The following is a 26,733-nucleotide window of genomic DNA, read 5'->3' on the forward strand; positions in this document are numbered from 1 at the left end:
CTGGCCTGGGACTGGCCGCGCAGAGGTTGGCTTTGAGGAGAAAAGACCAGGGCAAGAGAGAAGCTATGAAGTTCTTGCAAAGGCCAGCCATGGGAAGAGCCCAGACCCAGATGGCGGCTGAGGGGACGGACAGGGGCCACTCTGACCAGACTCGGGACATTGATTGTCTATGAGGACTGATGGAGAAAAATGGACCAAGAACACCTCAGAGGCTTCCAGACCCAGGCAACTGGGCTTTGAACAGAAGAGCAAGCCTTCGAGAGAGGGATAATGAATATGGCTTAGATCACCCGAAGCACTTTATTCATCAGAGAGGAGTTTTAACGCCCGAATTACCAAGATAACTCACCTATGGGACAAAAGTGAAAGTATCAAAGAACACTTAGAAATGCAATTAAACTTGTTTATTGAAATAAACCAGGAGTAATACAGACTGTTTTCAGCGTCATAGCCAGATGAAACACAGTAGGAGAAGAACCCAAAATAATACATTTTATTCCCAAGAGGTCAGCAAACCCAACCCTTGAATAGATGAGGAATCCAGTGACCAGACAGGCTGGCATTCTCCACTCTACACATGCTTAGGGCACTGACCATGTGCCAGGCACTTACTTGGTGCTGGGCAGAGAAAAAGTACAGAAGTACAGAACGTGGTGACCCGTATCAAGGAGCTCACAGCCAGGCTGGTGGGCGATGCTGCCCAGGAAGCAGGCGAGAAGCTACAGGGCGCACCCAACCCGGCCAGCAGCAGCTCTCTGAAGGTCAAGCGTGAGCTGACCCGGGAAGGATGAGCAGAAGTGGCGCAAAGAGGCTGCGGAAACAGGGCCCCCGCGAGGAACCCCACGAGGGCAAGCAGAGTGCATGTAGTTACTGGGAGGAGTTCAAGTACAAAGGCATTGCAGGCCCGGATTCTGAAGACATCAGTCCCCTGACCCCCAGTTCAACGCTGTTTTTAGAACACTAGCTGTCTTTCGAGGTCTCCTGACAAATATAGGATGATTCAGCACATCCATCAATACTCTTGCGTAGACAAAAGGAAGCACACGTGGCCCACGCTTACCCAGATACACACGTGAGGATTTTCAAACCCTCTTGTGTAATTGCTTTGTGTCAGAGCCTTTCATCTCCTCCCCAGATTTTTATCAATCGGGTCATGCCACAAAGCTGGAAGGGGTTTTTAAGGAATCGCTTGGTCACGGGTCAAGGGAGCAGGAAGCAGGGCAGGGGAGCGGCCGCCACCCTGATGCAGGCAAGATAGAGGCCACTGTCTGCAGAGAACTCAAAAATTTATCATAAAACGGGAGCAAAATCGTCCTGCATTTTATTATCACTACGTGGCAGCAATGCAGCAATTCTCGGCAACTCAGGTAATGAAACCCTCCACCCTGCCCCCCCCAGCTCACGTGTGCCCCCGCTCCCAGATCCACCTGCCAGCGCAGACAGCGCATCCCCGGGTCTGCCGTCTCTTCCAGTCGCATTCCCACCGCTGTCCATCCCCTTCGTCAACATCGCTTGAGAAGCCAGGATCATATATACAAAGAACCCCGGATCACGGTTTATCTTCCTCCCATCACGATCCTTCTCTCGAGCCAAGGTGGTCACTTCTCGAAAGCCCGAACCCCGTGGGGGCGCCCACGGGCCTACTGCCAGGAGCAGTTCTCGCTCATCGGCTCCGGCTGGGCCGTCTGGCAGGTGCTGGGCGGGGTGAACACGGAGGGGTCTTTAATGCCCAGCTGGATGTCGAAGAACCGCGTGGACAGCAGCACACTGTAATTTCTGGTGAAGGTTTCCTGGACGGGGTAACAATCCTTGACTGTGTAAATGCCAATCCAGGTTTCGTCTGCAAGAGGAAGGGAAGTTGACTTTTTAACATAGAAGGTGGGCAAAATACCTGTATTTTTATCCTGGGGGTAAAATATACATAAAATTCACCCTTTTCACTATTTTAAAGTATGTTTCAGGGGCACCTGGGTGGCTCGGTGGTCGAGCGTCTGCCTTCGGACCAGGGCACGATTCCGGAGTGCCGGGATCGAGGCCCGCATCGGGCTCCCTGCATGGAGCCTGCTTCTCCCTCTGCCTGCGTCTCTGCCTCTCTCTGTGTGTCTCTCATGAATAAATAAATAAAATCTTTAAAAATAAAAAATAAAGTAAGGTTCAGTAGCATTAAGTACGTTCACGTTGTTCTGAAACCATCGCCACGATCTGTCTCCAGAACTTGGTCATCTTCCTCAGTGGAAATTCCGTGCCCTCTGACACGAACTCCCCATTCCCCTGCCTGCCCCTCCCAAGCCCCCATCCACTTTCTGTCTCTATGAACGGGACTACGCTAGGGACCTCAGATAAGTGGAATTACAGAGTATTTGTCCTTTAGTGACTGGCTTATTTCACTCAGCATAACATCCTCAAGGTTCATCCAATATTATCCATGGCTGAATACTATTCCATTGTTTGTTTACACCACATTTTGGGTATTCATTTACCAGCCGATGAACGCTTGGGTTGTTTCTACCATCTAGCTGTTATTATTAGTGCTGTTATGAACATGGGTGCACAAATATCTTTTTGAATCCTTGCTCTAAATTCTCTTGGATATACACCTGTACGCAGAACTGCTAGGTCCCATATGATAATTCTATGCTAACTTTGGGGTAACAGTTTTTACATGGGTTTGCACTATTTCCCACATTCAAATATGATGCTTAGATCCTGGAGCTAAACAACTAGCCGAGTACACGTGGGGACTTCCAAGTAGGTGCGGGGGATGCCAAACAATCTAATTAAGCTTATGCATTGCCCTAACTACCTTCCTTGATGGACTTAAACTCTTTTCCCATCATGCTTCCTGAGATGTAGCACTTGGCTATCTTATGAAGCCTTACATGATCTAGCTGACTTTCTGTCAGACCATTCTTGGACCGTGATCTGCTCCTGGGGCCCTCCTATGGAGTACTGGTCCTCAAACGTGGAATTCTGAGGAATGTCTAGAGGGTCCCAGGGATCCGTCAGGGTGATCTTGGAGCACTGCTTGGTGGCTTGTTCAATCTGAAACATCACTCCATCCTCATAGAGCAAAATATATTCAAATAATCTGAAAGACAAATATAAAGAGAGTGGATCAGGACTTCAAGTTACAACCATCGTGTCTTTTATCAGCATACAGCCCAAAGGCCTTCGATATAAATTACTCTTAGAATGGAACAAGCTGGAAAAAATAGTTTTGCTTGCTAGGCAATCATTTACTTATTTATGAGCACTAGCCACACTGAGGACCTAAACACGAAATAATTAAAAATTCAGAGTTCAAAATTGAATATTGAATAATTGAGTACCTACTATATGCCAGATCCTGTGCTTTGGCTACAAACATGAGGAAGACACGGCCCTGGGTCAATGGCTGGTGTGTGACCTTTCAGCCACAGGGACCTAAGAGGATTTGCCCCTTGGCTTGGTTGAGCTCTCCTTGCAGCACTAAATCACAAATTATTGGGGTACACTGAATGGAGCACATCGAGAAACTGCTGAGGTCAGACCACACACCTGTGCCCCGCAGCTATATGAGAATGAGGGCCCCCCTCCCATTAACTGGAGGAGGCTGAGATGAGCAAACAAAAGTGAGGGGACCCCAGAGTGACTGGTTTCCCATGTAGTTTGTCCACATGCTCTTGGCCTCGTGTCTCCTGAGTACACCCCATGTGTAGAGCAAGCCAAAGGTATTCCCAGGCTGGGCGGGGAGTCTGCAGACACCCCCCACCCATGATGCTGAACACTGAGTTGTCCCCAGTCCTGTGTGGATCTCAAAGCTAAGCAATCTTGGGTGAACAAGTTGGACTTCTGTGTGTTTGACTGTCAGTCCAAACTTCAGGTCACTGCGGCTGGCCCAGCAGAATAAGGCTGCGACCCTGACCTCACACAGTGAAATTCGCAAGACCTGGGGTGGGTGCTTTTCTTGAGCAAACTAAGATAGCCAGCAGGTGAGACTCACTGCACCCCACATCCTCCACTTGCCTCCAGGGCAAATGTCTGCCATTCCAGGTTGAAGCTTAAAAGGACTTTTCTTCAGACAAATCTTCAGGGACACCTGGGTGGCTCAGTGGCAGAGCATCTGCTTTGGGCTCAGGGTATGATCCTGGGGTCTGGGGACAGAGTCCTGCATCAGGCTCCCCACGGGAAGCCTGCTTCTCCCTCTGCAGGTGTCTCTGCCTCTTTCTGTGTGTGTGTCTCTCATGAATAAATAAATAACATCTTTTTTAAAAAAAGAAAAGAAAAACTTATAAATGATCACTGCCTACATGGTCATAATAACACCACCACTAGGGTTACAAGCCAGTGTGGAAACATAAACATGACCTCATTTTATACCTTTAGATAGATCTATCCTGCTTCATTCTAGGAAATAAAAATGGCTTATGAGGGTAAAACTCTCTCCTTTCAGAAGTGGGAGCAATTGCAGGAAGAAAAGGAAGAGTTCGTTTGCTGCGATAGTGCTCACAGGAGAGTGGAGCCACCTCTTCTACTGTGAGCCCTCTGCAGGAGCCGGGGTTGGCCTGTCCCCGCGGCCTTTGCCCAGTGCAGTCCCTGGCACATCACGTAGGAGTACAGACACACTCCTATCGACTTCAGAGGGCTGTCCATTCATCCATCAATACGGGACTCTGTACATTAATCCAGTTCCCTGATCCTTTCAGTGACAGCAGGTCCCACAACATCTGCACTGTGTGCCCTCGGGGGTGGCTCTCTTCTCGACTCTCCTCACCATCAGCACTGGCCGCCTGCAGCCTCCCAAGTCCCAAGTGTCTGGCCTAGATGGGCATTTGTCATTCTTGCAGAACCTCCAGCAGTGTGCTTCTCCAACCGCAGGAGATATGCACCATGGGCGGGGGCGGAGGGGGGCTTCCTTCCCGAGAACAGCCCTCAGCCCCCCGAATCCATGGGTCACAGCAGTGGGAGCCGGGCAGCCATCCTGGCCATCCAGGAGCGGGCCACCCTCGCAGGCCTTACTGGACCCGAGGTGGACATGCGACCCAGGGCGACACAATCAGATTGATTCTGTCCCACGAGCATGTGGAGTTGCCACCCGGGGACCTCGAGGCAGTCTCCTCACGGGTCTGGACGTGTCCTGTGCACACCCACAGGCTGTGGGAGGCTGTTTGCAACATGCGACCTGAGCACGAGGAAGAACGTGCTGGGAAGCCAACAGCAGGCATTTGCGGGATGCACTTCCTTTCCGAGGCCCGGTGTCCACAGATCCCCCTGCAGAGCCACGAGGTTGCCTTCCTTGTAATGAAGTTTCCTCTCCCGCCTGGAACATTTTGCGTGACTCATCATCACCAGGACTGGTCTCTAACACAGCCGAGGCCGCCGCCGCCCCGCCCGGAGTCCGGAGGCCAGCTGCCAGCACAGCTGTCCTGGCAGAGACACGCAGGCCCAGGGATCCACGGCGGGGGGGGGGGGGGGGGGGGGGCGGCCACCAGCGGGGCACAGGGAGGGCCACCTGGCTGCTGCCCTGAGGCCGCCTCTGCCCGCACCCAGAGGGACAGTCTCATCAAGACGAGAATGCTGGCCTTGCAAGCGTCCTCACCAAACGTCACCCTTTACTCCTGCGCAGGTGTTCGCTGCAGCCTTCTCTGTACTTGCCTGTTTTCACGATATTTCACTCTTGAACACGAGGCCATAACCTGAAACTGGGCTTATGGTGACAGGGCCTCGGGTGCAAGAGAAAACAGTAACCTGACGGGAAACCAAAGATGACCGGATGATTGTTTGCTTTCCTCAAACTCCCGAATGGATCTAAAGGCGAGGACAGAGGGCTCGACTCGAAGTTTCGGAAAAGCAGCTTTCGGGCCGCTGCTGCGGCTGCATATACCCCGGGCCTGGCTGCGAGCGTCAGTCACAGCGAGGACGAAGGTCCTCCATGGCCAAGGGGACACAGGCTGGAGCCCGACGGAGCCCCGAGGTGGAAGCGCAGAGCTCAGCCAGGGTTGAAATGAATCATCTGCCTGCGATGCGGCGGGAAGGGCCGCGACGCCTCTGACAGAAACCCGATCCGGCAGCAAGATCAAGGCCTGGCGCTGCAGCCGAGGAAGCTGGGAGGACAGGGGCCACTAATCACACCCCGGGGAGCAAGGTGAGGTGCCGGGCCGGGCCTGGAGGGCAACGCAGCGGGGCAGGCCGCAGTCAGCAGGAGCCTGCGAACCCCCGGCCCCAAGCGGGTCAGCAGGCTGAGCTTCCCGCCGTGCTGCCTGCAGAAGCCCTGTCGGGCCCTCGGGCCCCCTCCCCGTGGGACCAAGGGTCCCGGTTGCTTTTGACAAAATTCTCAGGCTGCCCTGACCATATCCGTGGTTTCCCGAAAATCCAATTTCCTTAAAATTCAGGCTCTACCAAAACACTGAAAACCTGCAGAAGTTTTATATCCTCTGGGCTATGTAAAATCAATTCATGCTCAAAGTAAAAAAAAAAAAAAAAAAATCCAAACAGTACAGAAATGGAAAATGAAGTAAAAATTGCCCAGAAACTCAAACATATAGAAATAACAGCTCTGTGCATCTGTGCCTAAACACATTTTGATCTTTTTGTTTAAATTTCTTTCAATTGTGGTAAAGTACACATAACACAAGCTTTATCATCTTAACCATGTTTAAATATATAGTTCAAAAGTGCTAAGTGCATTTGTATTGTTGTGCAACCAATCTCCAGAATTCTTTTCATTTTGCAAAACTGAAACTATAGGCCCATTAACTGACTCCTCATTTCTGCCCCCCCCCTCCCCCCAGCTCCTGGCACGCAGCATTCTACTTTCTATCCCTATGAACTTGACGGCTCCAGGTACCTCATCGAAGTGGAATCATAGAGTAGTTGTCCTCTTGGGGTTTTTTGTTTTTTGTTTTTTTAAGATTGTATTTATTTATTCATGAGAGACAGAGAGAGAGAGGCAGAGACACAGGCAGAGGGAGAAGCAGGCTCCATGCAGGGAGCCCAAGGCAGGACTCGATCCCGGGACCCTGGGATCATGCCCTGAGCCAAAGGCAGGCGCCCAACCACTGAGCCGCCCACGTGTCCCAGTAGTTGTCCTTTCATGACCAGCTTATCTCACTCAGCATGACGTCCTCCAGGTTCTTCCGTGCTGCAGCACACGTCAGAATTCCCTGCCTTTGTAAGGCTAATATTCCACTGAATGTATAGAGCACATTCTGCTTATCCGTTCATCTGTGTAGAGACCCTGGGTTGTTTTACCTTCTGGCTATTATGGATAACACTGTTATGCAACATGTTGTGCAAATACCCTACTGATTTGTCATTATGTGTACTGGACACATTCATAAAAACGAGTAAATATGATGTTTTTTACCCTATGTTTTACTTTTTCAAGATTTTGTTTGTTTATTTGAGGGAGAGACAAAACATAGGCATGGGGAAAGGCCAGAGGCAGAGGAAGAAGCAGACTCCCTGCTGAGCAGGGCTTCCCAACTCAGGGCTCAATTCCAGGAGCCTGGGATCATGACCTGAGACAAAGGCAGACACTTAACCAACTAAGCCACCCCGATGCCCTAACCTATGTTTTAAATTCAACAATTTGTCTGTGATTTCCTTCCAGGTCAAAAAATACAGATTTATAAAATCAGTTTTTCCTAATTTACAATGAAATGTTTTTAAAATGCAGAAGAGTTGAATGATCACCTCTGTATCTACCACTTAGATTCAATAATTGTGACATTTTGCTATGTTTGCTTTATCTATATTCTATATTTACTAAAAACAAGGACTTTCTGCCTCCCTCTGCCACTACCATTATCACACCTAGGATATTAAAATTCGCTCCCTAATGCCAGCTAATATCTGGTCCATGTTCAATTGTTCCCCAAAAATGTATTTTAAAGTTTTTTTTTTATATATATAACCAGAATCCAATCAGATTTCAAGCATTACAGTGGGTTGTTATGTCTCTTCTGTTTTAAAAATCTGGAACACTACTCCTACTGTTTTTAATTTTTATCATGGCCTTGACTCCTCGAAGACTCCAGGTCTGCATAAATTCCCCGTTCTAGAGTTTTGTCAGTTTCCTCATTTAAATCTGTTCTTCTAGCTCCTGTCATTCCTCCAAATTAGACCTGAATTCTAAAGGCTTGACATGATTTGATTAAAGACTTTTGGAAAGAAATTCATAAAGGCATGGTGCATCACAGCAGAAGACAGACGATGTCCCGTCCCACTATTAATGCTACTAACTTTGATCACCAGGTTATATGGTTCCTCCACATGTCTCCATCATGAAGGCGTTTCCTTTACAGTTAGCAGGCAATTGGTCAGGAATACTTAGTGATGCTGGGAAGAACCTGTTAGTAACTATCACCTAATGGTTCTGGGTAAAACCATTTCCTGAATCAATTATTTCACTGGAGATTGGGATAATAGTGCCAGTGGTATAACAAATGACATACATCTACTTGTCTATCAGTCATCACCCTCAGCTCAAGAATTTTTATATATTCAGTATATGACAATTAAAGTCATTACTCCATTTATGCACAGATTGTCCCATGTTCCATCAGTGGGAGCTCCGTACTGCTGGTATTTGTGGCTTTGACATGGCCCTGTTAGTGTTTGAGATATGAGATATATATACACATCATATATCATATATACATCATATATCATATATATACATACATCATATATGCACCTTGTGTGTGTAAAGATACACACATACATGCATACACACACACCATGTTTTCCTTCAGTGGCTACTTAGATTATTTTCACAATTTGTTAATATTAACAAAGCTGAATATAAATTGAAGATAAACCCTTTTGCCTTTCTGTGTTTACAACGCTATGAAAAGTTTATGAACTGGAATTGTTGGATCAAAGGAAATTCCCCTTTTACATTTTACAAGATACTACTCTTTCCCAAAGGGAACACTAGGATATTATTTTTTAGAGAGAGGAGGAAGGGAGGGGTGAAGGGAGAAGGAGAGAGAATCTCAAGTCGACAGCCCGCTGAGTGCAGAGCCCAACACGGGGCTCAATTCCATGACCCTGAGATCATGACCTGAATCAAAATCAAGAGTCAGATGCCTAACTGACTGAGCCACCCAGGTGCCCCAGAAACAAAAGAATTTTTAACTGGATGTAGAGCTTCATTCATTTCCTTCCTTTAGAATGGTACTAAACGTTTACCCAACTACAGTAAGGCAGGAGAAAATCTTTCTGTCTAGTTTTCCTACTTTAGGATAAAGCTTACAGACAGCATCAACAGCACTGTAAAAAGGCTCAGGTCAAGAAATCGAGGTTCCCAGTCTAGGAGTGGTGAGCTGTGTGACCATAACTTTAATCTCCTATTTCTCATATGTAAAAAGAGACCAAAATTTTGAAGCTCAAAGCATTATTATGAAGATGATTTGAGACAGCAGATACATAATTGTTATACAAATGCAGGGATTGTGGCTTTGTAGGAAGCCTGCCAGTGCTTACGTTTACCATCACCAGTTAACATTTGACGAGGAAGCTGCTGGTTTCACCTGTGCACATAAGACTTGCTCTGCTGTGTGATGAAGAAGGGCTAGTGCATCCAGGCAGGATGGGAGGATGAAGGAGAGAACAGTCTGAGTGCTACGGTGGACCCTTCTCTAGCAGACCTGGAGCATCTCACCCTTTGTCTCTGGCCTGCCTCTCAATACAGTGGCTAAGAAAGTATTCTCATCTACTCACTTCCTCAGTGTCCCTTGGAGCTAGGGGTATAGTTGGTTCTGGCCTTGGAGATCTAAAAGGAAGTCTGTTGGATGAAGAGACACCCCCCACTTCCCGCCAGAGATTTCTCTTCTCTCCAAAAGGCAGAGTCCCTGTCCTGCTCTACGTTCCTTCATTTCCTGTCTTTGGACAAAGGGTGGGAAGTGAGGATAGCCACCTTGGAGCCATGGAGCAACACGTCAGCATGCCGTCTTGCAACTGTGAGCTAACTTTCTCTGAGAATGGCAGAGTAGATGGATGGAGAACCAGGAGCCTTGGAGATATTGTTGAGACAGACCTAGGAACATGCATCACCAGAATTTGGAAGCAAACTACACACAGCCTTATAGTTTTAAGCCTCCATTAGTCAGATTTCCTGACACGTACAGTTGAAAGCACCCTAGATAAAATAAGTAAAATCCACTGCTCTATACTTACGATCTATCAAATGCTTTTAAATGGTTCTCTGAGAGCCTTTTGTTCCAGAGTGAGCAGGGCCCACGGATTTGGCTAATGCCTGAACCCACAAGAGAGCCTGGCTAGGCGCAGAGAAACTTGAACAGCTACTGCCTGGATAGCCAAGAGGCAACTGTTTTTCTGTCTTGAATCAGAGTAGTCAAGGGGAGGAAAAAAGAAAAAAGAAAAAAAACAGTCTAAGGCAGAGGTAACAGACTGGCAAATTCAGTTGGCTGACACTTTATTAGCTTTTTGTTTTGTTTTGTTTTAACAGATGTGAAAATATGAGGCTCGGAGCATACCTAAGTAGCAAATAATGGACTCAAGGTCTGATCTCCTACCAGACTTGTTCTAAGTCACTAACACTGTTGTTCTTCCCCTCCTTCCACAGGGGTAAGATAACTGCTAGGCCATCCAAGATATCTTAAATTGCAGAAAAGGGAGTGGGCAAATATTATATTGTGATTACAAAAGGCCTTTGGCTTTTATGGGAGAAACTGAACAACCTTTGGATTTGTCTAATATGCAATATAATAGATTAGTAATGCATGCCAGCCCTCTGACTCTTAGCAGGAAGAATTGAGCGGCAGCCACTTGCCATTCTGGCGTATACCAAGATTGAGTTACACCCTACAGTAATTATGAGACATAAAAGGAGAACACTATTTCAAAATTGTTGGGTCAGACACAAACTCATTGTGTAGGCTGATACCAACCACATATAACAAAAGGGAAATTAAGCTGCTTGAGAATGCAGCCCTAGGAAAAGTGAAATCGAAGAATAATTATGTGTGCAATTTAAGGAGCTGTAAGGTGATGAGCCTCCAACCACTTGGATTCCAGTTCAAAAGAAGAAAAGGCTGCTCAAGAAACTGAAGAGATTTCTTTTTTTCCAAAAATGTTTCGGGATGACTACTGGCAACGTGTAGCCATATACTCTTTCATCTGATGGAAGATAATAAAACAAATGTCTCATGAGCAATAGTTCAGGCTGTCTCTTTCTCACCATTAGAAGGAAGAGCCTCATTAGTGCCAGGATACCCGCGTTGCCATGGTACACAGTGGTTTCGAGAACTACACATCAGGGGGTATTAAGGAGGATGGAAGGTTGGGACGCCTGGGTGGCTCAGTAGTTGAGCATCTGCCTTTGGCTCAGGGTGTGATCCTGGAGTCCTGGGATTGAGTCCTGCATCGGGCTCCCTGCATGGAGCCTGCTTCTCCCTCTGCCTGTGTCTCTGCCTCTCTCTGTGTCTCTAATGAATAGATAAATAAAATCTTAAAAAAAAAAAAAAAAAAAAGGAGGTTGGAAGGTACAAGGGGAGTCAGGTTCACACGGCCAATACTGCACTTCTCAGGAGAAACATCAGTTGCCACCGTGTGTAAATATAAACACAGACACCCTTGCAGCTAACCGTTAACGACTCTACAAGGTAAATCTTATTTTTTACTTTCACTGGGATTCGGCATCATACTGAATTTAAGAAACAAAGAATAATGAGTGACCACAGAGAAAGCTCTCTCGTGAAAAATATGATCATCAAAGTAGAAGATGCAGTGGAGGTGGTACAGGATGCTGTGGCTCTTAGAAACAAACCAACCAACCCAAAACAGAAGAAGTGAATTAAAAGGTATGATTCCAGAACCTGAGGGGGGAAAAAAGTAGAAAGTAACAAAAGGGCTAACGGGAAGATAAGAAATCTGGGGGAGCAGAGGTAAGAGAACCCAGACATGTAAGCAGAGAGATATTCAACAAGGAACAAAGAGAGAAGACAGGGCATCAAGCCTCCAGAAACAGCCGATGACATCTCCGTAAAGCCAGATGTAACCTAGAGATGTTAATAATGTTCCAGGATGCAGAAACAACCTGCAAAAACTAGGGTAGAAAGACATTTATTAAAACTAACCCGAAATTAGTTTGGTCTCAGACTTCTCTTCTAGAGCTCTAAGTGCCATGAGCACCAAACACTAGTATTACCCAGTGACTTGTGTACACCTCAAAATTAGCTTTATGCAAAACAGCAACGGGTGGATGTTCTCCGGCATTCACAATCTCTGGAAGTTTCCTGCTGCACAGTACCCTCTCTGAAGAAAATCGATTGTTCCAGCTGGCTGAAACATAAATCAAAATATTCAGATAGAAAAGCAAATCAGCACTAGAGATCCTGCAGTGAATAATGAAAGGAGTAAAATAATTTATGTATCTTTTTGCGGCAACACTACTTAGAAGTTGGTTGCAAACGCTCACACAATAAAAAATTCCTCTGTGTTGAACAAGTGAAGAAGTTGACCTCAGGGAGGCTCAGCGTGGTGAAAGAAGGAGCACTAGAACCATCCGAACACTTGAAATTCTTTTCAACCTACCAAGTGGGACCTAAATGAATACTTGTCCTTTGCAGAAGAAGTCGTGTTGCGGTGACAGAAAAGTGGATCCCCAAGCTTCATCCCCTTACTCCTTAGGATAATTGACACATCATGAGGGAGGCTCTCATGAGGGGTCCCAAGGGCAAGCCACTCAATACCTGGAGCTGGTGGGGGGCGGGGGGTACTGTCCAAAATAGAGTGTGCGACAAAGGGGACAGTGAGAGCTTTCGATTCAGAGCGAGAGAGGACTCCCACAACCAGAGGAAACACATAAACCACATCAGAACCCAGCACTTGACATGACAATTAGGTATTAGGTACATATTAAATCTGAAATAAATTCTCTTCCCAGCCCCTCTGCTCCCCAGAAGGCAAGCTGGTAAAATTCTCCACTGCCCTGTTCCTTCTGGAATAAGAGCTCCATCCTCTTGTGCTTTCCCTACATTTGCTGCCGCTGCCTCCTCGCTTCTCCCAGGGCCCTCTGCCAAGAGTGGTCCCTGGGATTCCTAAGGAGGTACAGCTCCCTCTTGACTTCAATCAACTCAGATAGCTCCATGGTGGCCCCTGGGCATCTTCCTCAGAGGCATGTCTGCCTTTCCCAACTTGACATCATGGGTCATCAGCTTCTTGATGACACATTCTGGGAAGGAAAACTTATAGTTCTAGAGAACAGAAGATGTACCTCAGTAAGGGACTTGGTGAGTATGTGGGGTGGGGGGGGCACAGGGCAGGGGGTGGTGCTTCAGAAGCTCTGGAATCAGTGCAGATGATCCGGCTCACCACAGTCCTCCTTACAAGTATTTTCAAGCAACCTCAGAAGGCCTTGCATTCATCATGGCTGAAGCTGGATGCCACACCAACTAGTCTGGTGGTTTGTGGTGCCTCATACATTCCTCCTAAGCTATAGCTCAGGATACGATAATATGATAATGCTATGTCAGCCCAAGAACTGATGTGCCCCTTGGCCCTGGGCCACCATCTTCCCATCTGACCGCATCTTCCTTGGTGATTCCTGAGATGTTTCTCCGGGTGCTACGATCTGAGGGTCTGTGTCCCTCCCCCAACCCTATCAAATTCATATGTTGAAAACTTAACGCCCAAGGTGATGGCGTTACAAGTGAGGTCTTTGGGAGGTGATTAGGTCATGAGGGTGGAGCCTTCATGAATCAGATTCGTGCCCTGATACAAGAGGCCCCAGACAGCTAGCTGGCCCCTTCTCCCATGTGAAGATACAAAGAGAAGTCTATGACCAGAAGAGGGCCCTTATACAACCATGCTGGCACCCTGATGTCAGACTTCCAGCTTCCAGAACTGAACAGTGAACTTCTGTCGCTTATCAGCTACCCAGTCTCTGGTATTTGTTACAACAGACTCAAAAGACTAAGACATTGGGGGAGCTCCGAGGGGTTACTTTGGTGTGCCTTTTAGGGCAGGCTGACAGCTCCCACTCGTTGGCACAACTCACACTCTGGAACTTTCCCAGTCAATCTAACTTTAGCCACAAGAAAAGCAGCCTTCCATAAGGAGCATCACAGCCTTTTCATCCAGGGGCAACTGCCTTCTGTTTAGGTGCCATCTGTCCATGAGTTCTCCATTCTTGGGAGGATCTGAGGGCCATGGAGGCACCCTGCTGGGGGTCTGATTCTTTACACAGGCACTGCTTCTCAAGGAAACCATTGGTACTTGGGAAACTTGCAATGCCCATATTGGGAGATAGTCTCTAAAATTGGGACTGAGGATCCAGAGAAACATTGAAGATAGTGTTTGATGAGGAAAGAGCGGGGGAGTAGCATGGGGATGAAAGGAACCTGGGGGATCCATTTCTGGAGGTCGTGGTATGCCTTCTTAGGGGGGGCTCCACTACAAGCCTGCCTAAAAACTTTTCAAAATTCAGGTAGGCAGTGCCATGTGATGTCAGCAATTGTTCTTGACAAAGCAGATACACGGTGTAGAATATAAATGCTTAATAAACCATAAAACCATACCTTAAAGCCACGAGTTGATTGTTAAAAATATAATCATGCAGAAAAAGAAAATTGAGAAGAAAAAAAGGATGTATGTAGATAAAGTGAAGGAGTTTCAGAGTTCAGAGATCACATACAAACTGATGATGATGATAATATAATCTTGATGAAATGGGAGCTTTTCTAGGAAAATATAAATAATCAAAACTAACACAGAATGAAGCAGAAAGTTAAGTTGATCAATAACCAGAGGGAAAAAAAAATTCTTACAATGTTACTTCTTCAAAAGGAGTTAGGTCCAAATAGCTTCAGGAATTAATTTTCTTCCAACCTCAAGGCTGGAGAAAGCTTGCCAATTCTTTTATAATTTCACAAAACTTTTTCTACTTTAAAATATAGAAAGCAGAAAAATAAAAACTAAAGGATAAGCTCCATTGCAGCTATTGATTAAAAACAAATCTTAAAAATAAAATGTCAGTGAGCCAAACCAGACTATCAAAAGATATCATAATAAATTAGAATTTATTTTAAGAGTGCAAAGTGGTTAAACATAAAGCAATCCATTAATATAAATCACTAGGTTGCTGAAGTTTAATATCCATCCTCATTAGAAGAAATTTTTTCCAAAAATATTCACTGAACATGATGGAGTATCTTTGCTAAACCAACAGCCCATAGGGGCCTTCCCTGTGGAGTATTAAAGACAGTGACAACAGAGTGAGAATCACTAGGGGGTGTGAGATCACTGGAGGCGTGTCATTTTGCCCTTCCATTTTCTTTATCATATTAGAAATCACCAAAAATAAATTAAAAAAAAAAGAAATCACCAAAAATAATCAGACTCCATATCGCATGACGGGGGCAGCAGGAACAATCACATTCTGCAGGCTGAAATGTCTGTCAGTTGGAGAAACCTTCCCAAAGGGCAAAGCTGTCACACCTTAAGAATGTGCAAATCCTTTTTCTATCACTTTCTTATCTAGGCATGTATACAAGATATATTTAAAAAGTGGTACACATCTAATAGCACACAAATCCAAGGTGATGTATGTAGGAGTCTAGACTCATGGGAAATAGAAGAGAAAGAAACAGGACTATCCCAGAACAAGGCACCGCTCACAAAAGCTAGGTTCTACCCATTGGCTAGATTACCACACAGTCCCTAGAAATGGTTTTGCTAATGGCTACTTAGTAGCCTGAGAAAGGTGCACAATATTTTGTTCAGAAAAAAAAAAATGCAGAGCAGTTTTCCATTTTAATTTTAAAATTACATACACAGGGGGCACCTGGGTAGTTCAGTGATTGAGTGTCTGCCTTTGGCTCAGGTCGTGATCCTGGGGTCCCGGGATCGAGTCCCGCATCCCCCATCGAGTCCCTGTAGGGAGCCTGCTTCTCCTTCTGTCTATGTCTCTGCCTCCCCCTTTGTGTCTCTCATGAATAAGTAAATAAATAAAATCTTTTTTAAAAATTAAATTAAATTACATACACTAGTACGGGAAAAAGAAATCCAGAAGCACATACTTCAGGATTCTTAGTCCCATACAGCAGGATGATGAGAGATCCTGACCCTAAGTTGCTTTTCTGTGTCATTCAGATTTTCCACCATGAACAGGGACAATGCTAGTAGTCCAAAAGCCATGAAAATGGAATTTATTCACTCAACACGCATTTACTGAGTCATACTATGTACCAAGCTCTTCTAGGTGCTGGGGTTTTGGTGATAAATCAAACTGATAATATTCCTTCCCTCAAGGAGGAGAGACAGACAATCAACACCAGAAAAATTAACCGACCAGACAATGTCACCCAGGGATCATGTCCTAAGGAAAACAGACTGAGGTGTGATGGGGAGTGGCTGGTGGGGAGTCACAGGAGGTCCCTCTAAGGAGACAATGAGCTGAGACATGAATGAGGAGAAGCCATTTGAAGATGGCTTTGACTTTGAAGATGATAGAAGTGGGCTATTGAGTGTGGATGAGCTTGCACAGTGTATTGTTAAGAGGGGAAAAAACCCAACGTGAACCAGTATGAGCTTCAGTATGCATGCTGGGAATCTCAGGACCACCTAGGATGGGGCGCCTGGGTGGTGCAGAGGTTGAATGCCTGACTCTTGGTTTCAGCTCAGGTCGTAATCTCAGGGTTGTGGGATCAAGCCCTGCATCAGACTCTGCACTCAGCAGGGAGTCTGCTTGTCCCTCTCCCTGCCCCTCAGCCCCTCCCCACCTCTCTCTCTCTCTCTCTCTCTTTCTCTCTCAAATAAATAAGTCTTTCAAAAAAATAATCTTGGCTATTCAGAAGACATTAAGAGTAACCAATATGGTTGAGCAATTATGAATAATTTTTACTTTCTTTCTCTTTGCACACCTGTATTTTGGGATCCTTCTACAATGAATAAGATGTCACCATTATTACTCATTTCCTTATTCAATTATTCAAAAAATAAATCTAATTCGTGTTGCTGGAGGTAACAGCAACAACCAGATAAAAATTCCTAATGGTGGAGTCTTGCTTTGGGCAAGGGAAAGCAGAGGAGATGAGGGAACGGGTTTAAAAAGCACTAAATAGTACGTCAGATAGTGGTAAGTATGTTGAACACGTAAGGCGGTGAGGTGGGATGTATGAGAATGTTGGGAGGAGAGACAGCCTAATTTGGGAGGAGGCCATGCAGCTTTTTAGGGAAAAAGTGTTCTGTGCACAGGAAACAAAAACCCAAGTGCCAGCAATGGGGGAAGCTTGCTGAGCCGGAGGCTGGAGGGAGCTGGAAGCAAGGGGCCTCTGCGTGATCGGAGACAAGATATGGAGGGGGTGGGCAGCAGATCCTAAGGGATCCTAGGGTGGCCAGGCCCTTGTAAGGACCCTCCCTCTGACAGACAGAAAGGCACTGGAGGGTTTTAAGCGGATGAGCGATGTGACACAGTATTTCTAGCAAATCATTCAAGCTGCTACGTTGACAACAGACAAAAGTGGGCAGGGATAGAAGGAGGACGACCCGTTAGGAGGCCCATGCAAAAAGCCCTGGCAAGAATGATGAGGGATTGAGCCTCCAAGATGACAGTGAACGTGTGGTCGGACTCTGAGTCTCTATCAAAATTGGAGTTGACAGGATTCGCTTAGGGACTACCTGTGGCAAGTGGGAGAACTCAAGGATGACTCTAAGAGCTGATCCTGAGCAACTGGAGCTGCTATTAGCTGAACCTGCGTGATGAATAATATTTGTTGGTTTGCAGGGGAGGCATTAGTTTGGGGTAAGCGGAGTCTGAGAGGACAACCAGAGATCCAAAGGAAGAGCTCAACTCAGCGTTTGGACATAGGAGTGCAGAGTCCTCCATGCACAGATGCCATCTAGAGACATGACTGAGCTGAGGGCACCAGGACAGGGGTGTAGACAGAACAGTAAAGGGGTGGCAAGCCAAGCCCCGGGACATTCTACCATTAGCAGCATGAGGAGGAGGAGGAAGGGCAAAGGGAGCTGAGAAGGAAGGGAAATGAGGTGGAAGGAGGGACACCAGAAGAATGTGGTGTCCCAAAGACCCCATGAAGACACCAAGATGGGGGAAACGAGCCCCACAGAACAAGGAGATAGAGGGTCATTGGGTCAGGAACGTGGAGCGCACTGCTCTTGAGCAGAGTCCGCTCAGCAGAGCTGTGACGCTCAACGTTTGATTGGAGGGGGTTCGAGGGAGCATGAGGGTCAGAAACTGGACTGAGCTTGAGATTTGCTTTAAATAGAAGGGAAGAATGGCATTCCGGCTGGTGGGATCAAGAGAGGAATTTTTTTCTTTGAAGATGGGTAAAATAAAAGAAATTATGAAGGGGAAAATAGAAGATTTTTACTGGAATTGGGGAAATATAACACTATCGCATTTATTCCAGGAAAAACAAACCACTAATTGGTGGAATATTTTCAGATCTTTGGGCTCCCTGCCCCTGACCGCCATCTTCGAGGACAGAATCAGGAAGAAAGAGCTCGAGGTTGACAGAGAGGAGTAAAGATGTTTTCAGAGCAGTTTGGCGACCACCTCTGGCTTTTAGTTATGAGTTAGTCTTACACCCCAGCAGTCCTGATACTCCGTGGCCTTGTCTTCCTTGGCACTGATGCTCCTCACTGCCTGCTTCTCCTCGGCATCCCAGCATCAACGCTCTGAAGTCCAGGGTCAACAGACCCACCGAATTAAGACTCAAAGCAAACTTTACAGGCTTCCAAGAAAATCTCTTTCTTGAAGAAAAACTCAATTTTGCAAATCAGCATGTTCATTTTTGAGGATCAAAAGGCCCCAAGCAGCCAGACTTCCTGAGCTAATAATAAAAGAAAATGCTGGCTCGAGCCATCAGAGAGATCAAGAGGGAGTCAAGGCAAAAAGAGTCATTCTCCTGAAATTCTGAAAGTTGTGATTTCTTAAAATGGAAGCCCAATCCACACAAAACAGGGTTGTGATTTACTTAATTTCTGGAGGGGCACTTGGGTGGCTCAGTCACTTAAGCATCTACCTTTTGCTCAGGTCATGAACTTGGGATCCTGGGATCAAGCCCCACTCCCCCCGACCCCACCCCCAGTGGGCTCCCTGCTCAACAGGGAATCTGCTTCTCCCTCTCCCTCTGCCCTCCCCTGCCCCCGCTCATGCTCTGTCTCTTTCTCTCTCAAATAAGTAAATAAAATCTTTAAAAATCAATCTATGGGTCGATTTGTTGAGCAATTCATACTAATTTACCTCCCCCGGCCACATACATGCAGTCTGAGGATTTACAATGATATAACCCTGAGAAATCCAAAAGAAGACAAATACACACACAGAAAAACAGAAGCTCATCTTCCCTTTCCTCTCGTTCAACAGTGTAATCTAAAATCCCGCAGTAGGGCCAAGCAAGGTAGGCATCTGCATGGCCTGGCCTAGGGTGTGGAGCCGAAGTCGGGTGAGGGGGCCCACTCATGTAGGGAGGGGGCATCACAGCAGTGCACAATTGGTTACCTGCTGCAACTGAATAACGAGAGCTAATTTTCTCAGAGAAGGGAACTACAAAAATGAACCATGAGGTAGAGGAATGGAATTGGAGGTTCTGGTTTAAATATATATATTGATTAGAACTGGAAGCTTAGCAATGTACATACACATAAATTTGTATGTATATGTTATGAGTAAGTGACCATGTGTCTTCAAACCTATATCATACCCTTGCTTTGTCCATTGAAAGGGTCTAGGAGCAATGCCACCTACTAGCTATGAGCACAACTAGAGCAGAGATCTTAGCTTCTAAATATTCTCCAGTAAAAGGAACCAGAGCTTCTAGTTGAGAATGGCTCATTCCAACACTCTAGCAGAGAAAGTACAGATGATTTTGGAACATTTTATTGAGGCAAAAAGCAAAGAAGTGCTCAAAGAATAAGAGATACATGTTTAAAGAACATAAAGCCAACATAAAGAGGTTCCCACTGGCCAGATCTGGGATAATATGAACATCAAAACAATGAGAAAAAATGCAATCCAGTGAGAATCCTTGAGTCCTTGCTGATATAAATAAGTGAATAAGTTCAGTTTTGTGAAAAATGGGATGTGTACGTGGTTTTAAAATATCTCCCTACAGAGGTGCCTGGGTGGCTCCGTCAGTTGAGCATCCGACTCTGTATATTGGCTCAGGTCATGATCTCAGGGTCATGAGATTAAGCCCTGTGTCCAGCTCCGCCCTGGGCGTGGAACCTGCTTAAGATTCTCTCTCCCCCTCTCCCTCTGCTGCTCCTCTCTCTCTCTCCCTCTTTTTTTCTCTAAGGAAAAAAGAAACAAAAAAACAAAAAACAAAACCTCCCTACAAAATACTTATTGATTACAAAGTTAAAAAGTGTCACCTCACACTGGAGAAACTTGCAGCCTGCCATCCCTCGATCAGGGGATCGGCGTGAACATCACAATGCAGTAAGAACAACAGACTATGTCGTGGTATTCCTACCACAGGTGAAAAACTAGAAGCTCATCACAATGAGACATGAAACAAACCCAAATCAAGGAAGATTCCACTAAATAAGTGCATTGTAATCTTCAAAAGTATCAAAATGCAAGAAAGACTGAGGGAATGTTCCAGCCAGGAAAAAAAAAACAAAAAACAAAAAACCCTCTGGAAAAGACCGGACACCAAAATGCAATGCTTGAATATAAACTGGGTCCTTTTGCTCTAAAGAACATAAATGAACAAGTGGCAGAACTTGAATGAGACCCACATTTCAGATGGTAGAAATGAATCCTGTTCATTTCCCAATTTTTATGGCCACACTGCAGTCACGCCGGAGCATAGCCCTGTTGCAGGAAATGCACGCAGACGTCTCCGGGGTTGTGGGGCTATCAAGTTGGCAACTCTCTCAAATGATCTGGTGGGGGGGGGGGGGTGGCCGTGTACTTAACTGTCTGCAAGGGATGAGATAGTCTCAAAGTAAAATAAAATGCTGTGTTTGGAGGGGAAAATGGCCTTATCCTGTTGTTCAAACACAACGATTGTTGAAGTTACCTAATGTGATAACAGCCCTTGGAATTAATCTTCCACGGCAGACACATTGGGAGAGCATGTGTAAGCAGTGCTGTTCATGCCCTGGAACACTCAGAGCCGCCACACGGGGGGGAGCCTTCTGAGCCTGCAGCCAAAGCACGTAAGGGGGGACCCCTCTTTTCTCTCCCCATGAGCACAAGTGTAGGTGAAAAGAAGAAGGAAGAGAAAGCATTTTGATTTCTATCAACACGAAGACACACACTGAGAAAAAAAAATGCAGAAATCCATATTACGTTCATTATATCACAGGAGAAACAGGAATCGGTCTGATATAATAAAAGCACAGTTAGTGCTTCCTTGGCATCATTTCATCTTTAAGGAAGAAGACCTATCCTAAATGCTAGTTAGTGTCATTAAAATTAAATTCAAAGATGAAAAACTGATATCCTGAGAAGTGAGGATCTTGCCGTGGCGAAGCCAGGACTAGAAGCCATGTCTGACGTCCCATGACTCTCTCAGTGGATGTCCGTGCTCTCTCCACTACACCCGGTGGCCTTCTCTAAAAATACAGAAGAGAAATGATATTCTGTTCTCCAAGAAATAGAATGCCCAAGGAAAACAGAGACAGACATGAACTGATCAGAATTTGAATGAGAATCCACTTGCCACGCCATTGAAGACCTATTTTCTCTTTTTACCTTCTACCTCCCAAAGATCCCCAAGCATGTGGGGTTGGTAGTTGAGCAGTCTTCTAAGATATCATCCCTAACGTCCCCAGGCATATTCTCCTGATGCCTCTCTGCTCACTCTGGGTCATTAGAGCCATTAATTCCAACCCCCGAGCCACCGTTTTGTAAGTGGGAGCAGTGAGCTTACCGGTGGCCTAACCAAGTTCATTCGGCATCGCCTCTCCCACAAAGTTCAACATGTTCGCGGAAACATGAAAATAATCTTCTCGCTTTTCCTCGGTCTTCCAAATGTAATACTTGTGAGTTTGGTCAAAGAGTCAGGAAAGATAGTTGGAACCAGAAAACAAAATAGTATCAATTACTAATATTCCCCATTCTCTGCTAAGGCTGCCTTATCTGAAGCTTGTAAAGTTGTTTAATCTTTTCCATCATCTCAGGGAAAAGAGAGCCTGGAAAGTCCTAGTCATTCCACAGTAACTATCAGTGGGATTTTCCATAACAATCTGGATGCAAAATAAAAATCGTAAGAAGTTGATCCAATTCTAAAACTTACTTCTCAACTTACTAATAAATATGAAGAGACAACCCATCCATATTTTCTTCAAATAACATCTGGTTTCTTGGCCAGACCGTTAATACCTGAAAAAGCTTCTGAGTCTGTGCCAGCAAATCTACATTTAAAGAGCTTAAAAATGCACTTATGCGCTAAACATTCTTTTCTACCTCTGACTTAGGGCCAGAGAGATGGGACTAGAGGCAGAACCTTGCCAGGAAACCGGGAAGGAGGGGAATAAAACTGCCTTCGAAAATCTGAGCTGTGAAATCAACACTTGATGGGTCAGGACAAAGAAATGAGAAATCACCACATGGGGACAAAAAACCGTCTAGGCCAGCAAAATTTGGCCGTGACCCTGCTAAAGACCTAATGCACACATATAAAGACCATAGTAATTGATCATGGATTCCTCGATGAAGAAGGGTTGCTAAGAGCCAGAACAGGACTCACAGCGCCTCCAGGCAGAGTGGAGGGACTCTGGACCAGCAGGGCTGGGGGAGCACAGATGGGGAGCACAGAACCAGTGACAAGGCATCTGTCTGGGGAAAATGAGCGCATCGCTGTCTCTCAGCCCCATTCCCCTGGGCTGGCCTGTCTTACGATGGAAAGCTCAGCACTGAGCATGCAGCCTGGCCTCGAGCAAGCAAGCATTAGAGTCAGTGATTTTGCTCCAACTCTTTGCTCACAACCTCCTGATTATAATTTGGCTCCCCACGTGGTTCTGCCGACAGGGAGAGAATGATCTAGGCTTGTGGACCTGAGAATCCGGGCCTCCGTGCCAGCCACGGCGCCCACTGAAACAGGCTTGCTCGCGGCTGAGCCTGCTGCCCCGCAGGCAGCTCTGGGGGGAAGGGCCCTCGAGTGCCCTGCTGGACCACGTTTCTGGGACCACAGGCTGGCAGCGAGGCTCGGGGCCGTGGGAAATGCGCCAGGAAGGTGACCATGGTGGTGGCCACGGTGGCCACGGTGGCCACGGCAGCTGGGTACTGAGCACGTTCTCGGTGTCAGACACGCACCCCGTGCTGTCCGCACTCAGACTCCGCCGGTCCCCACCACAATCCAGTACATGAGATGCTATTATATACTCGTTTTGTAAACAGGGAAACTGAGGCTCAGAAAGCTGTAGCCCTTTTCCCAAAGGCCCACGCTAGGATTCTGCGCTCAGACCCAGATTTGTCCAACTCTAACAGGTGATCTCTTACATTGCGAAGACCTGACCTCTGGGGGGATCGACCCTTACCTTCTGCCTGGCTACGCTCCTCTGCTTCGGCAGGGCACTCTGGGCCATTCCAGCCCATGTGCTGCACGATTGTTCAATATGCCACGACTGCGCCAGCCTTCACGTGACGGCACATAAACGTTAGCAATGTGTCATCGACCGGGAGTGCACGAAGCCAGGACACCCGGGTGGCTCAGTGGGTGAGTGTCTGCCTTCGGCTCAGGGGGTGATCCCGGGGTCCCCACAGGGACCCTGCTTTTCCTTCGGCCTCTCTCTGTGTGTGTCTCTCATGAATAAATAAATAAAATCTTAAAAAAAAAATAAGTGGGGAGGACACCTTGGTGGCTCAGCGATTGAGCATCTGCCTTTGGCTCAGGAGGTGATCCCAGTGTCCTGGGATCGAGTCCTGCATCCGGCTCCCCTCAGGGAGCCTGCTTCTCCCTCTGCCTGCATCTCTGCCTTTCTCTCTGTGTTTCTCATGAATAAATAAATAAAATCTTTAAAAATAAATATATAAAAATAAATAAATACATACCTACATAAAAAAGAAGTACACAAAGCCAACCCTACCTCAGTGAACAGTGTCACCATCTCTATCATGCCATCAGAAGCCAAAAATGAGGGCCTTGACTCCCCTTGACTCTTCCCTCCTCTCACCTCCACTGTCAATAAACCTCTTCAACACGTCCCTTCCAGGTCCGCTTCTCACCATCACCATAGCCACTCCCCACCCTTCCCCTAGACCTTGCACAAGTGTCCCAGATCACGTGTTCCCTTCCCCTCTTGCTCTCCTTTATTCGCAACCGTGCACCCACTGCCTGTTCCACAGCCCAATCATGACCTTCCAACTGCAGGGAAATCCTTCAACAGATGCCAACCTTTGCACGTACATCCTCTGTGCTGTAGCCCTAACAGTGGCTGGTCTGCAGTGCTTGGAATACACCCCGCCCTGTCTGCTCCAGGATGTCCTGAAACAGACCTGCACCCCCCCCCCCCCCGGCAGCCGGCTTCCTCCCCTGGTCACTGGTGTAAGGCTTTGGGTCTCCCCCATGTTTCAGCTCCTCCAGGAAGCCTGGATTACCTGCCCATCTGAAGTGCTCGTCACACTCAGCACACCCTTCATCTTACTGGGTGAGAATTCTCCTTCCTGTGACTCCACCCACAGACCCCTACCTCCCTGAGGCCCAGGACCCACTCTATTTATACAAAGCTCCTGCAATGAAAAAAATGCGTGATGAATGAATGCATGACAGCATGGTAATAGCACAGGTGTCAGATACCACCTGGCTTCCTCACGTCCAGGCTGTGTGGCCTGGAAAAGAGTGCTGAATCTCCCCGGACCTCAGATTCCCTGTCTCTAACAGAGATCCTAAAATGTCCCCTGTCACACTGTTGTGAGGCTTCCCTGTAATATGCAGAAAGTCCTCAGCACTAGGCCCAGGGTATCCTAAATCCTCAAACACGGGTTGTTGTTTGCTATTGTTACTATGTCCTTTGAGGCCCGGGAGATCCTCCCAGGCCCCGACGATGACTTGGCTGCTCCAGCTCCTGCTCCTCCGCCCTGGAGGTTTACCTTTACAAACGCATTAGCGTCCATCCTCTAATACACTGCCCTGAAAGGTTCTGTCCCTCCAACACTTTCTTCAAGACGCCTAACACTTCAACAAAAGCTTTAGGTGCCATGACATGGAGATCTGCCCCTGATCTTACACTCACCCGAGCTTAAACCCTGGACATCACGGGGCACCTCCTCATCGCCCAAATGCCACACAGAGAGGCCAGCATAACCCCCAGAGGAGCACACGCAGGACTTTCCGCAGGAAAGCCAGTGGAATTGACAGGTGGTGACCCCAAAATAGAAATCAGGCCTCAGAAAGAGGACTCCCCTGGTCACAGCAGCTGTGGAAAGGTCAATTATGGGACAAGAGCTCGTGAAAACCGGCGGAGCTCCCCGACGCCTAAGGGAGGGCGTATAGAGGAGAGGGTAATTTTTTTGATCACAGTATGTCCAGCTTGCTTGGAAAGTTTTAAGGGAGTAAACCGCAATTTCAACGGTTGTAACGGCGAGAGGGGTTTGTGAGCCGTATTCTCCGTGGCTCCCCACACCTTTTGCGGTGCGGTCCTATTCTTTTAACTCGCACCAGGAATTCTTAAAATATATCGGTTCTGCGTGCCTCGGTCGCGACGGCTCCTGACCCCAGGGGCCCCGGGGGCGCGCCCGGGCTGCGGGGCTCCAGGAGCGGGGCCCAGGCCGCAGCCCCGAGCCGGCGGACCCCGCGGACCCGGCGGACCCGGGTGCGATCCCGCCGCCGCCCCGCCCTGCCGCCCCCAGCGCCCCGGCCGCGCCCCGCCCCCACCCCGGCCCCGACCCGGTTCCGACCCCGCGGGCCCCGCCACCCTCCCCGCCACGCCCCGCCTCCCACACGAGGAGGCGCCGCCAGCGGCCCCGCCACCTCCGCCCCCCCCGGACCTCGGGACCCCGCGACCTCGGGCTCCCCCCGTGACCTCGCCCCCCCCCCGCGACCTCGGCCCCCCGCGACCTGGGGCTCCCCCCGTGACCTCGCCCCCCCCCCGCCGCGACCTCGGCCCCCCGCGACCTGGGGCTCCCCCCCGTGACCTCGCCCCCCCCGCCGCGACCTCGGCCCCCCGCGACCTGGGGCTCCCCCCGTGACCTCGCCCCCCCCCCGCGACCTCGGCCCCCCGCGGCCCGCGCACCTCTTGCAGGGGATCAGCGCCTTCCGCTCGTCCAGCACCCGCACGCGCCGGTTGAGGCCGTCGTAGGAGAGCAGGGCGCGGCTGTTGCGGCCGCTGCTCTGCCGGAACACAACCTGGCGGCCCTCCCACTGCTGCGGCGCCCGGCACGGCCGCGGGGTCCCCGGGGCGCCGAGGCCGCCCAGCGCGCACACCCAGAGGCCGGCCAGCAGCCAGAGCCGAGCGCGCCCCGCCATCGCCGCGCAGCGCCCGCCGCCCCCCGGGCCCCGCGACCCGGCCGAGCGCGGTGACCCGCGGTGACCCTCCCCCCCCACCCGGGCCGCGGTCGCCACGGCGGTTGGGCCCCGCGCGCGCGAGGTGCGGGAGCCTCGGCCCGGGAGGGCGCGGCCACCGGCGGGAGCTGCCGCTGCAGGGCCTCTGCCCGCTGCGCCTCGGTTTCGCTTGCTCTCTGCTGCCAACAGGAAATGCAGTGGCAGTGGTGCCACTAGCATCCTGAAGGGCACCGCGTCTTCAAGGGGGCGGGGTGGGGAGCAGGGTGGTGAGAAGGAACGGGACTGACCGAGGTGTGCGGCAGGTCACCAC

The 26,733-nt window shown here is 48.2% G+C and overlaps 1 protein-coding gene and 1 long non-coding RNA gene across 2 annotated transcripts; both read right to left on the bottom strand.

Annotated features, from left to right (window-relative positions):
* Positions 1 to 389: 389 nt before the first annotated feature.
* Positions 390 to 26,642, bottom strand: EPDR1 (ependymin related 1). Its single transcript, XM_038562533.1, has 3 exons — positions 26,155 to 26,642; positions 2,880 to 3,088; positions 390 to 1,840 (listed from the first exon to the last, which is right to left on the bottom strand). The coding sequence occupies exons 1-3, from the start codon at positions 26,640 to 26,642 to the stop codon at positions 1,641 to 1,643; spliced, it is 897 nt and encodes a 298-aa protein (XP_038418461.1). The 3' UTR covers positions 390 to 1,640.
* LOC119864171 lies at positions 20,216 to 23,740 on the bottom strand. The gene is made up of 3 exons (XR_005373144.1): positions 23,461 to 23,740; positions 21,852 to 21,960; positions 20,216 to 21,534 (listed from the first exon to the last, which is right to left on the bottom strand). It is a non-coding gene; the product is annotated as an uncharacterized LOC119864171 (long non-coding RNA).
* Positions 26,643 to 26,733: the final 91 nt, after the last annotated feature.

Source organism: Canis lupus, chromosome 18 (genome assembly GCF_011100685.1).
Source record: "Canis lupus familiaris isolate Mischka breed German Shepherd chromosome 18, alternate assembly UU_Cfam_GSD_1.0, whole genome shotgun sequence".
Taxonomy (NCBI): domain Eukaryota; kingdom Metazoa; phylum Chordata; class Mammalia; order Carnivora; family Canidae; genus Canis; species Canis lupus.